This window comes from Peromyscus californicus, unplaced genomic scaffold, assembly GCF_007827085.1.
Source record: "Peromyscus californicus insignis strain IS unplaced genomic scaffold, ASM782708v3 Scaffold_15__1_contigs__length_86483966, whole genome shotgun sequence".
NCBI classification, from domain to species: Eukaryota; Metazoa; Chordata; class Mammalia; order Rodentia; family Cricetidae; genus Peromyscus; species Peromyscus californicus.
In genome coordinates this window covers 51,654,256-51,667,457 of record NW_026294447.1, presented here as the reverse complement: position 1 = coordinate 51,667,457, position 13,202 = coordinate 51,654,256, and the positions used below count along the sequence as shown (strand labels likewise).

Below are 13,202 nucleotides of genomic sequence, written 5' to 3'. Positions count from 1 at the left end.
CTCTCTGACTCAGCCTTCCACTTCCCAGCTCTATTCTCCTCCTTGTCCCGCCTATACTTCCTGCCTGGCCACGGGCCAATCAGTGATTTATTTATTGACCAATCAGCAACACATTTGACATACAGACCATCCCACAGCACCCATCAGGCCCGTGTTTTGTTGATGTTTAAGAGCCCACCGTTGAGCGGCTCTAGGCTGTGTGACCTGGGCCAGGTTCCCTCACTTATGACAGCAGCTAAGTTTTCTTCCCTCTCCAGTTGGGCTGGAGTGATCGCAATGAGACAGGGACAGGTGATCCAGGTTCTCATATCGCTGAGCCTCCTCATGATGCTGTTTGGCCCCTTTTCGTGGTCATGGATGGCCTGAGGCCTTGCTGCCGTGTGTCTGGCCCGTGCCTTGTGTGGTTGTGGGAGCAGGTGGGTATTGGCTGTCATTCCTTCAGCAAGTGCAGGAAGACGGAATGACCTGAGAATCCCCAGTGGTATCAACCATAGAGTTCTCTCATTGGGTTCTTTGGGGCCAGGCTCTGTTGGAGCATAGGGTTGAAGGGAAGGCTAGCCACATGGTTCTTCCAGTTGGCCCAGCTGGTTATAGTGGTCCTCAGCCCTAACGTCTGCTTGGGTCCTCTGTTGGCCCTCACAAAGCATTTGCTAAGCAGCTGGCGAACATGTAAGAAGTGAGGACGGTGACCTCAGCTGAGGGAGATCCTGCCTACTTCCCGAGGCTGTGGCATTTATTGTACCCTCTGAATGCTGTGCCAGGGCTGGGAGCTAAGTTGCGTTTCCATATTTATAGCTCTACTGTACAGCAGCCCTTTCTGGGCAGCTCTTGGCTGGTGGGCACCAGAACCAGGCCAGGGGCACAGTTTTTAATTTTACTCAGTCCCTGTTTCCAGGAGCCTAGGTGAGTAAACTGCAGGCTGCTAGCCTTGCCTGGACCCCAGCCTTCTCTGAGCCCTTTTCTTGGTATAATAAACACATGGGCCATTTCAGTCCCTGCAGGTCTTGGTTTTTACCATTTCTCCCTGCGTGATAGTGGGTCATACGCAGGGACTTAGGGCTGGGAGAATGGGATCCCAGGTTCATGGGTGTATTGTATGAGTGGGTGGGGGAGGACTCACCTGAGCTGAGTCCTGAGGGATGGTGAGTGCACACCCTGGAAAGGGATGAGACAGCCCTGTGCACTGGACCTCATGGAGATGGGTCCTAGCTGGGGCTTGCAGCAAAAAAATGTGAAGCAGGTTGATGAATGAAGGTGGGTAGCCAGCAGGGAGCCTTAGTGTGGTGTGCTCTGGAAAGATGTACACATAACCCGTATGCTTAAATGGGGTGAGTGAGACAAGTGTGATGGATAGTTGGCTGTGGGACTGTGTGGGAAGGTGGTGGAGAAAGATGGAGTATACAAAGCCCAGGCTAATTCCACTGTGAGAGAAAACATATTTGTCTTCCTGAGTCTGGCTTATTTCATTTAGCACAGTGCTCTTTAGTTCCATCCATTTCCCTGCAAATGCCATAGTCTCTTTCCTCTTTACAGCAGGATAAAGTTCCATTGTATATGTATTTCTTCATGCATTCATCTACTGACAGAGCTGCAGACTGGCCCCATAGCCTGCCGTGTGTGTTAACACGGGCGTGCAGGAATGCCTCTGGTGTACTCACAGAATTGAGGAGTCGGTGAGGGGAGGAAGAGGTCTAAAGGAAGGGGGAGGGAAGCTAGTGAGGGTAGTCGAATATGTGTGACATGGAAGCAGGAAGAGGGATATTTAAGGGGAGGAAGGTGACCAGCAAGGGGCGGCCATGAAGAGGGAACAAGAGCAAAGTATAGTGATGTATATGTATTAAAATGTTACAGTGAAACCTATTTCTTTGTATGTTAAGAATTGGTAATAAAATGTAAAAGCTATGTTGGTTACACAGAAAAATAGTTTGTGGTAGGTACGGTGGCGCACGCCTTTAATCCCAGCACTTGGGAAGCAGAGACAAGTGGATCTCTGTGAGTTAGAGACCAGCCTGGTCTCCGTAGCAAGTTCTAGAGCTGCATAGTGAGTTCCTGTCTGAAAAACAAAACGGAGAACAATCTTGGAGTTTTGTCAGGTAGCATAATCACCTCCCCAAACCCAAATAACCACACCCCCCCCCCAAAACAAAACAAAACAAAAAAAACCCCAACAAGTTCAGACTGAGAGGGATATGGGTCAGCTAGAGGCCACGGAATGGTAGGAGGGACTAGAAGTGGCTAGGTTTGGAGAAGTACAAGTGGAAAAATGCATGGCTAGTGTGATAGGCTGTGGCAGACGTGAGAACCAGACCGAGGTGTTCGGATCAAGGTGACAGTTTTGGAGAATCTGCCTGTGGTAGTTGAGGCAAACGGGATTCTTGGGGCTGTCCAGGCCAGAGATCTTACTGCTGAAGACCCAGCCTGGCTCAGGGTTGGAGGGCTTGGGAGGGTGATAGCTGCTGTCAGTTCTACAGGGCTCTAGCCAAGTTTCCTCGGGAATCAGCCATCTTTTCCAGGTTGTGAGGGGGCTCATAAACCTTGCCCTTGAAAGGAGGTCCCTCTAAGGCTGCTGGCTGGAGAGACATGGCCTGAGTGTTGCTCATGCTGCTCTCTCAGCTGGTCCTGCTCTCAGCTGACTGTAGTGGATGGTCTGGAGAGGACGCTGCCTCTCTGCTGGAGTAACACCATTTTCTTTGTTTTCTCCACAGGAAGCGAGGGATAGAGGTCGTGCAGGTGAGTACAGACTACTTCTTCACATTTCCATATGGTGACCAAAGCACGAGCTTAATCTGTCTTTGAGAGAGTTTGGGTGGTTGGCCACTTTTTATGGGTGCCTGGATGGTGACATCCCCCTGGAGATCTGACATAGCTTCTGTCCCCAGCTGGGTACAGAATCAGGCTGGTGACTGCTAGTGTTTGGAGAGTTAGTGTGTGAGGAACAGGAAGGGCCAGGAGTCCTGGGGGTCATGGCGTCTTGGATGGGTGTTAGGAAGGATGAAGGGACAGCAGTGACTGGCTGTGTGTCCTATCATCCTGTCCTCTGCTCAATCTTGGGCTTATTGGCTGGAGAAGGAAGAAGGATGGATGGAGGAGAAAGAGTGATAGGTGGAAGAAGGGGAAAGGAAGAATGGAAGTAGGGGGAAGGAAAAGAAAGTGTGGATAGAATGGGGATGGGCAGAGAAGAAAGAATGGAGAGATGGCCCTGAAGTGGCTATCCAGATGCCAACAGCAGCCGTGTAGCTAGAGTTTTCCTGCCTGGCCCACAGTCAGGACAAATCTCTCTCACCTGCCAGTCCCACAGCCGCTCAGACCCGACCAAGTAAACACAGAGACTTATATTGCTTACAAACTGTATGGCCATGGCAGGCTTCTTGCTAACTGTTCTTACAGCTTAAATTAATCCATTTCCATTAATCTATACCTTGCCACGTGGCTCGTGGCTTACCGGCATCTTCACATGCTGTTTGTCATCGTGGCGGCTGGCAGTGTCTCTCTGACTCAGCCTTCCACTTCCCAGCTTTATTCTCCTCCTTGTCCCGCCTACACTTCCTGCCTAGCCAATGGCCAATCAGTGTCTTATTTATTGACTAATCAGCAACACATTTGCCATACAGAACATCCCACAGCACAGCCGTCTCAGGAAGGTCAGCAGGTTTGATCTGTCTGAGAGAGCCTGGGTATGGGATTTCCTGTTGATATTCTGCTAAGAGACCATGGCCCTTATAGTCATGTCTTTCCAGGGATGGTGAAGTGGTATTTACCTCCACGTAAACTCCACAGTGAGGGACAGGTTGAACACGTGCACCAAAGCTGTGCCTGCTTTCCCATGTCGCCTCCACTGTCCCTGTCCAAGATGAACCTGACTGTCCGGGTACCAGTCCACCCTTCCATCTGCTTTGAAGCCTATATCTGCCTGCCTTGCAGAGAGTCACCCAGGATGGGGACCAGACCAAGGCTGATGGCAGACAGGTGAAGGAAGTTTCTAGAAAGCCTGCTGAAGCATACTTAGGGCCCTTGTTTGTTCAGTTTCAGGAGGCTCCTGCTCAGCATTTGTAGGAAAGGGTTTCCCCATTCAGGCGGGCACGTACCTGGCAGGCCTGAGATCTTCTCCGTACCCTGGCTGTGGGTGGGACGCGAGCCTGGAGCCATTGTTTAGAGTGTGCCAGGCAAAAGGGTTCTGAACGCTTTCGAGATGTGTCTGTTGTTCATTTGGATGATGACTTAAGGGGGAGGGAGTGGTGGCTGGGGACAGAGTGAAGCCAAACTGGGTGCCTTCTACTCTGGCATCTAAAAATAAAGTCCATGGCGAAGCCTCTCCCTGCACCTTCTCCTGGCGTCCAGGAGAGTCTTGAGAACTTTAAAATGTGAAGACACTGAGACTCTGCAGAAGCTGGAAGCCACATACCTTGGCTGGCTTTTCCAAATCAGCCGGGCTTTCGGGCACCACATCTCAGTGTGAGGTAGGCAGAGTGCCAGTCATTGGGTTAGGTGTGAGTGAGTGAGAGGATTAGGGGGACCGTGCCCCAGGCACCTCAGCATCCATCTCCTTTGTCAGGTCCCGATTATATGGGAGGAGGTATGTCTTTTGTAGAGATGAAGAAACTGAGGCTCGGGATGTTGTGGCCCTTGGAGAGGTCTGCTGCTTGGTAGTGGAGTGAGGGTTGAGGTTTGGGCTGGCCCGTTTGCTCTGTGGTCATCTCTCTGTGTTAATGCATGATCCATTTACAAGATACCCCACACCCAGTGTTGCTGGCCTTTCGCTACTGTCTAAATGGATACAGGACTTGGGTTCAGGACCGAGGCATGAGGAACCTGGGCAAGATCCTGCTTGTTTATCCAGGTCACGGAGGTAATTTCTCTTCCTGTTATCCGTTGGTAACTGTGGCAGCATCAGTGATGGACATTTATGGGGACTGTGGTGTACCCAGGAAGTGGCCGTTTATTCTCAAGGAACATTGGTGTGTAACCTTTCCCAGGCATGGGTGTGAGTGCGTGCTCTGCAGCAGTGAGAGCCAGCAGATTCCTTCTTTTGCCTCAGCCACTCCTGCCAGGGAGATGAGGAGCAAGGCGGCCTGGGCTCAGGTTCTGGCTGTGTGATGAGCCCGCTAGTCTGTACATTGGGATAACTGGCAGACCTGTCCCAGGATCGTTAGGATTGGTTCAGTCCAGGTGACGTGATTGGCACTGGGGCTGGCACACAGGGGCTGATGACCTGCAGAGCTGTACCTCAGTGTGGGACCACAGGACACAGCCCTCCATTATCAAGGGAGTCAGCTGGTCATTATAACCCTAGGAGATAAAGACTGGAGGAGATCCATGGTGCTGGTAACGAAATTGAAAGAGGACCCGGATGGAGCTGTCACCTGGCTAGCACATGGGTGATGAATTTAACAATTCATCTCCCCTCCCCTTGAGGTGTTTTTGAGACAGGGTTTCTCTCTGTAGCTTTGGAGCCTGTCCTAGAACTCACTCTGTAGATCAGGCTGGCCTCGAACTCACAGAGATCCTCCTGCCTCTGCCTCCCAAGTGCTGGGATTAAAGGTGAGCGCCACCACCGCCCAGCCCCTCCCCTTGAGTTTTAACACTTACTTCTATAAACTGAAAACTGGGGATAGAATTAACTGTCTTACTCTAGCAGTCTGTAAGACGCATCTGTGGATGCAGGAAATGACTTTTTAAAAAGTCCCATTCATCTCCTCAAGTTATGTTTCTAATAAAGCTTTCTTTTCATGCATATTACTTGTGCAGTTTTGAGTATATGTTAGTCATGTTGATCAATTTTATATTAATAACCGATAATGATTTAGTTCAGAAGAAACTTTTGATGTATGTGAGAGCTTTATGATCATATAGAAAGCCTTTGAAGGAGGAACAGTTATATACATAACTCAGCGGTGTAGTAGAAAAATAAGGGAGAGACTTTCCGATGTAAAATACCCTGACAGTTTAAACATCTCCAAGGAAGAGGATTGGAAATTAGTCTGAGAAGAAAAAAGAAGTGTTTGGTTTCTAGCTGTCTGAGAAAGCCCTGATTATATAATCTGAAAATGGATGATGCTGGATCGCAGATCACCGGAGTATTTGGACCACATTGGATCCATTTAAAAGAGAAATAGTAACAGTTTTATTTTCTAATGTTAATATTTACATCATGTTGGATATGACATCCTCTGCAAGTATTTAAACTTACGGGACATTTCAGATATCGGCTTAAAAACGTGCCAATGGAGACAGTTTCAAACATTAATTTTGGGGTTTGTTTTGAAGGCCGTTTACATCTCAGAACCAGGTACTTCCTCAAAGAGGGATGGCGGGAGGCCATCAGGAGGCTCTGCGGGTCTTCCCACAGGGGACCGGGGAGCTCCCCTTGCCTGCCTGGCCTCCCCTGACCTGATTTCCTGTGAGTTGCGCCACTCTGCCCAGGTTAGCTCAGAAGGCTGCCAGCGTGCCGGTGTGGGTCTCTCAGGAGGAACAGAAGCCTGCTGTGTGTTCCGTGCTGAGGCACCGAGACCCAGGGGTTGAGGTACAAGGTGTGGGTTGAGCAGCCATCGCTTTCTGTGTGGCAGCCTGGACACCTGTGTGGGCCAGTCCGCAGTAGGCGACCAGGGGCCCAGAGGGGCAGAGACACTGGAACCTTACCCCATCTGTGCGGTCAGGAAGGCTCCCAGGGGAGGAGTCTGGCTGTGGGGTTAGTTTTATGCACCCAATAGGGCCTTCCTGAGAAGCATAGTCCAAGCCCACAGACCCATCAGGACTTGCCACCTTGCTCCCCTCCCCCTCTCCCCTGCTGAGTCTGAAAACTTTGAACACAGCCAGATGGATGCTAAAATGGCCAAGTGTTAAATACGGAGCAGTGACCACCTTCTTGGAGACAGCGTCTGGGGTCAGAGGGTTATTGGATTCAGGGGCTGGGCCTTGGGCTTCCCTGAGGGCTCATCAGAAGCCTGTGTTTCTCTGGTCTGGTCTGTGGATAAATTCAACAGAGATGCTTTTCTGTGTAGGGCTTCATTACTCCTTCCTCTAGTATCCCCAAACTCAATGGAGCAAGACCCAAGAAGACCCTGCCTGCCTGCAGCTGGCATGCTGGCAAAGCCCCTGCCTCAGCATAAGCCTGGCTTCCACCCCACTGGGGAGAAGGCAGGGTCTGTTAGCCTGGGCTATTATTTTAAAATGCAAATGAGTAAGCCACAAGTGTGAAAAGTACAGTAGCCAATTATAGATTCCTCCTTCCAAATTCTTGGCAGATTCAGACATTATGAAACCTAGTCTTGGGGCAGCCACTGTTTTTCAGGCTGGCAAGTATGTTTCCTCATATGCCAGAGGGAGCGGGGCCTCTACCTTAGCAGAGCCGTCACCCAATTGGGAGGCAGTACTTAAAAAAAAAATTTTTTTTTAATGTGTATGGGTGTTTTGCCTGCATATGTTTGTGCACCACATGCATGCAGGGCCTGTGGAGGCCAGAAGAGGGCGTTGGGTATCCTGGGACTGGAGTTACAGATGGTTGTGAGCCTCCATGTAGGTGCCAGGAATTGAGATGGGGTCTTCTGGAAGAACAACCAGCCTGCCCCAAAAGCTGGCAGACATCAAGCATCCGAGGAAAGGCAAACTGAGAAGCAGAAATTAGCAGGCTGTGTACCTCCGAGAGGAGGCCATGTGCTCAGGACTGCAGTAGAACTTCGTGCTGTGCCTATGCAGTTCAGGGGTGAGGTGTAACACTGGTGATGACTGTTGGGAGTTGACCGGCAAGCCCTGTGGATGGGGCAGGCTTTCTGTTGTGGGTTAGGGTCTTTGAGGGAATGGAGCAAGAAGAAGGAGGTAGGTGGCAATGGGGAGGCCCTGTAGAGGAGGCCATAACCTCTTGATGAAGAGTGGATGAGGCCTAAGTGTTATGGGAAGTTATTAGGTTGGCATCGTGGGACATAGAATAGCCTGCATCCAGACTTGGAGGCTGGGAATGGTGCTGTTGAGGATTAGTGGTCTAGGGAGTTTGGGCTTTGGGTCCTGAGGGGGTTGGCAAGAGACCAGGCTGAAGCAAACAGGAGAGTTCAGACCACTGAGGGGCTGGGTGAACTTTGGTGGGGGCAGCGTCTGGGCACTGAAGGGGTTCTGATGGGAGAGAGGAGCGCTGGGATTGAGGTGGGAGGAAGAGCTCCCTGGAACGCACAGGGAGGGCGTCAGGAAAAAGCTGGTATGGAAGGCAGAAAGCCAGGCCTCTAGCAGGAAGCTGGGGTTATAGCCTGTCGAGGGGAGATGCAGGCTGGCTGTAGTTACCATGGCAATGAAGGGAGGTAGGCCAGGGGGCAGGAGTGGTACCTGGGTGGATTTGGGAGTGAGAAAGGGTGAAGGGTCAGTCCCCAGGTGTTCTTGTGCCTTCTAGGTTCCAGGGTTCCAGGCACTGGAGGAAGGACAGCCAGGGAGGGGACGCTGCTGATGACAGAGAGGGGTGCTGAATTCAGGGGATGTTACTCGTGGAATGTTCTTGCTAGTTCCAGGTGTATTTTAGTAGCTTTATTAAAGGTATAGCTTGATCAGCCCTGTTAGGTTCCTCTGCCATTCCATTCTCTCCCGTGTCCCCAGTGGCTGGCCTTGGTGCCCTTGCTAGACTGTTTCTAGGTGAAGGAGACACCATTCCTCAGCTCTTCTCTTACCTCAGTGCTCTGGAGCTAATAAGCACCGTGGACTTCAGTGGTCTGTTCGCTTAGAACGGGGAAGAGCCTGTGGCAATCTTCTGGTCACCCCCATTGTCACTGGTGGCTTTCTGGGGACCACCTGGCCACAGCTGACCCTCAGCAGATTAGTACCTTCAAGGATGGCCACCACAGGCCTGGGAGGTTGGTTCTGCACAAGAAGATTCCATGTGGTCATCAGAGGCCAGTGGTGGACAAAGGTCTGACCCCTCTGAGGAGTTCTAAGGCCCTGGCCTGATTTTCTGCCAGTGCGTTTTCTGGTTGTGAGATTTCATTTTCTTCCTCTTTAAAAGGGGTCGATACTTGGCACCCTGACAAGTGCTGAAGGAATATGAGTCACTTTTCTTCACCCTTTGCTGTGAACACGGTGGCCTGTGAGGGGGAAAATGTGTCTTGGAAGAAGCTGTGCTGCCTCCTCACCAGAGGGAACTTTTGGATTTCTAATTATTAAGGATTTTAGCTTGTAAATTCTTTTTTTTTCAAAGACAAATTTTATGTGTTTTTTCAATTAAGGTACAGATTATTTTTTTTTCTACATGAAAAAAATTATTCACTCTCAAGCCACTTATTTGGATATCCTAAATGACAAATTTATGATCATTTTTGTGTGTGTGTGTGTGTGTGTGTGTGTGTGTGTGTGTGTGTGTGTGTTTTATAATAATGACACATGGGGTGGAAACGTTATGTAAATTAGTGTCTGTTCGTATCAGGTTTTTTTGTAGCCATAAAAAAAAAAAATCTCATTTTGGAAGACCTTTAGTACCAGCACTGTGGAATAGGGGACAGGCAGATCTCTGTGAGCTCAAGGCCAACCCCGGGCTACATAGTGAGACCCTGTCTCCAGAAACACAAAACAAAACAAAACAAAAACCCCGTCTTGGAAGACGGTGTGAGAACATTCTAAAGATGGCTGCTGAGTGCTGTTAGCGTTTGCCAGGCAGTTTCTTTCTACTTGGTGTGTGTGTGTGTGGTGTGTGTGTGTGTGTGTGTGTGTGTGTGTGTGTGTGTGTGTGTGTGTGTGTGTGTTGCTGAGGATGGACCAGTCCTAGCAAATGCCCTGCCACTGAATTATCCACTGTACAACCAACTTTATCTTACCCCTGCTCTCCCAGGCTTCCTGGAAGGGACGCATGTAGGTGCATGCAGTCCTGAGGGGCCAGCAGGCTTCAGCTCTGTCTAGCCTTTCTGTTCTCCAGCTTCAGACTCACTGAGTCAACAGAAGAACTCCTTAGAACAGAAACGCTCTGCTTTCATCATCCAGATGGCAGAAGGTGGCCAGGGAAGCCGGCTCCCTGTGCGGGGCCCTTGTGTATCCTCATTCACAGGCATCTGGAACCCCAGGTCTTCCTATGCTCCGTTGAGCTGAGCTGGGACTGGGCCTCCACAGGATCTACTTGCCTGGTCTACTGTCAAAACTTCCTGATGTCCCTTGGATGGAGTGTGGCAAGCTAGTCCTTCACATGAGACTAAAGAGAAGCAAAAAGGAAAACAGGAAGGGATGGCGAGGGCATTGGAAGAGGCAGAAGCAGATATATTTGGAAAGTGGCCTCCAGTTCTGGGGTGAAGTCACTACTCAGTGTGGTTCTTGAGATGCCACCCACCATTGCTAGTACTGTGGGAGACTTTGAGTGCCCCAGCCCAGTCTGAATCTGTTTGTGATCTGGGTGCATGCTGCAGCTGGAGACACTTGGTGCATGGCCTCTGAGGCCATGTGGGACTGGGGCACCATCTTGGGGAGCATAGGAACAGATCTGCAGCTGAGGGAATGGTATGTTGACGTGACAGCCATCACAGCTGCAGGCAGGAGCCATGCATGGTCTTCTGCTTACCTCCAAAGAACGCAAAGTGCCTTGTTTTTCTATTGAGCAGGAAGGCCGCATCTCCCTCCTCAGCCCGGCTGCTATTTCCCTGTGTGCCTTCAGAGCTGCTCAGGCATCCTCTTGCTCGTGACCCCTCCCTGCTTCTCCTGCAGACCCCACCCCTGCAGCTGGAACTGCCCATTAACTGTCTTCCCAAGGCTGGAACTGGATAGTCCATAAAGGCTTCTGGGTCCAGCCTATGAACTATGCTTGCAGGATGAGTGAAGAGAGGGTTAAGACATTGCTTCCCACAGGCAGTGCCAGCTCTGGTTGGTTAGCAGCAGCTCTAGATTCTTCTTGCACCTCTGAGTAGCGTGTGCTCATTGCTGAAATCTTGGGAAGTAAACCCAGAGACAATCATGAAAACATGCTGTTATGTCTGGGTGCTCAGGTTGGGACCTGTATTTGGGGGTAGACGAACTGTTAAGCTGTTTGTCTCTGTTGCCCATTGTCTATGTGTATGAGTGTCTGGAGCCTCAGTTCAAGGTTACTTCTGGCTGGCAGTTTTGCCGTGGATGTCTGAACTTAGGTCTTTGTAGGTTTAGATCCTAGCTCCGTGTTCACTGTGGATAGATTTCTAGAAGTGACCTTGCGGAGTTTGAGGCATTAAGACCCTGAGGTGTGACGGTGGCAATGCTTGCTTGCGATCTGTTTGCATTATGTGCACTCGCACCCACAGCGCCTACAGGCCAGTGTCTGCCACAGTGTCCCTCGTGCCTGGCTCTGTACTAGAAGCAGGGCATTAGGGAACCCAGGGAGGCACAAGGCAGTATCAAAAGCCACGTCTAGGATGGTTTGTAGTCACCACCTCAGCATACTACTTCTGGGTAGTGACCTGGATTGAGCACATGTTTTGTGCTCTGGTATAAAGATTCATGTACATTTATTCATGTCCTCATATCCAGTTCAGTTAGGTTTATAAGACTGTCATTTGTGTTTTAAATGAAGAAACAGAAAAGGCAAATAGTTGCCTAAGGTTGCTTGGGAGGAGGGGAGAGGGGAGGGCAAGGAGGAGGGGGGAGAGAAGTTGTTGAAGGCAGGCGGTAAGGTTCTAGAAGGCTTGTTTATGATCACTTTTAAAGCTTTCTATTATGGGAAAACCACACGACATTCCAAAGTTGGGAGAGCATAGCCTAACGAGTCTCATGTGCCTTCCTTGAAGCTTGCATGTGTCCACATATGGCCAGTGTCACTTCAGGGAGACCCCACTCCCACCAGGTTTTTATGATCTGTCTCCTTGTCCTGTCACATCACCTGTCGATGTTTCTGAAAGATGGAGACAAAGACTTGCTCTTCACTCCCGGGAAGGCAGTTTGGAAAGGGTGGGCTGCCAGGTGGTGGGGCTGGCTCTCATTCGTGCTGCCTCTGCCTCTGGGAGGTGGGTAGGATGGTGCCCAGCAGTGGGCTCTGGGCCTTTGGAGTGGTGGTCAGACACCTGTCTGCACCACTAGGCCCTGAAGACTTGTTTGCCTTGATACCTCTTCAGGAACGCTCGGTGTTGTGGAGAGAGGTGGCCACAGCAAGTGTGTGCACAGCCTCCGTGTGTTCTGGGATCTTTCCCCCAGCACTTAACCGGGATTCGAGACATGTGCCACAACACCAATGAATTCAGATTATTATTTAAAATTTTTATTTTCAGTGTATGACTTGGGGTTGTGTATGTATGTGTATGAATGTGATGTGGGTGTGCCAGGGAGGGCTTGTAGAAGTCAGAGCCCAGCTCTCAGGAGTTGATTCTCTCTTACTTTCTAGTGGGGTTATCAGGCCTGAGCATAAGCACCTCTACCCACTGAACCATATCAGTGGTTAATGAGTTATACTCATTAATTAATGAATTATACTACATTTAATAAGAGAGAGAGAATGTATATGTAAAACAGGGTCTTAAGTAACTGAGGCTGGCCTTGAACTCTGATCCCCCAAAATAGAGATTGTAGGTGTGCACGACTGTGCTTGGCTTTGTGTTTGCAAGTTTAGCCTTTTCCATACTAGTGTGGGCTGGCTCGGTTAGCACAGTGTCCTCCACATTGTCACCTGACCTTCATATTCCACTGCTGGCTTTGTGTTTTTCAAAGCCAGTGCTTTCCTGTGGTCCCTTTGTCCTGGGGCATTGTGGTCCCTTCCCTGCACTGGGCCCTTCTGCTGCATGGCTACTTAGGCGTCCCTTTTCAACAAGCCCCATGTTGTTACTGTTTGCCACTGTGCCAGGGTATAGAGTGATGGACCCATTCCTGGAGGGGGTCAGTGAAACCCTTGTAGTTGATTCTTGCTCCAGGAAACCCAGCTCCAGCCCCAACCACATGTGCACCTTTAACGTACCCTATGCAGAGCCCCAGTGTCCCTGAAACATGGCCTGTCCTCCAGACATTCTGTTCCTGCAGCCGGCCACATCCCTCCTCTCTCCCATCTGGTGGACACACATTGTTCCATCAGAACCAAGCTTTCAGTCACCAGCTCCTTAAAGCCTTCTTGGGCTCTCCCTTTTCAGGGACCTACCCTGAGCACCTAACCTTACAGGCATCTGAGCTCATCTCAGGGTGTCGTCAGGCTAGGGGCTTCCCTGCCTTTTTCTGTAAGTTCTTTAGGAACATGGGTCTCATCTTGTTCTTCTGGGGGCTTTGGCTACCTAGTGTACATTCTAGCATATAGAAGCATCTTA

At 50.2% G+C, this 13,202-nt stretch overlaps 1 protein-coding gene across 2 annotated transcripts in view; it reads left to right on the top strand.

The window, feature by feature from the left end:
* The window catches only part of Itpk1 (inositol-tetrakisphosphate 1-kinase), a 142,424-nt gene that overhangs the window by 29,457 nt on the left and 99,765 nt on the right, over positions 1-13,202 (top strand). For both annotated transcript variants that reach the window (XM_052738829.1, XM_052738830.1), the window contains exon 2: positions 2,706-2,730. In XM_052738829.1, coding sequence (XP_052594789.1) covers positions 2,706-2,730 — 25 coding nt within the window. The remainder of the gene's footprint in view (positions 1-2,705; positions 2,731-13,202) is intronic.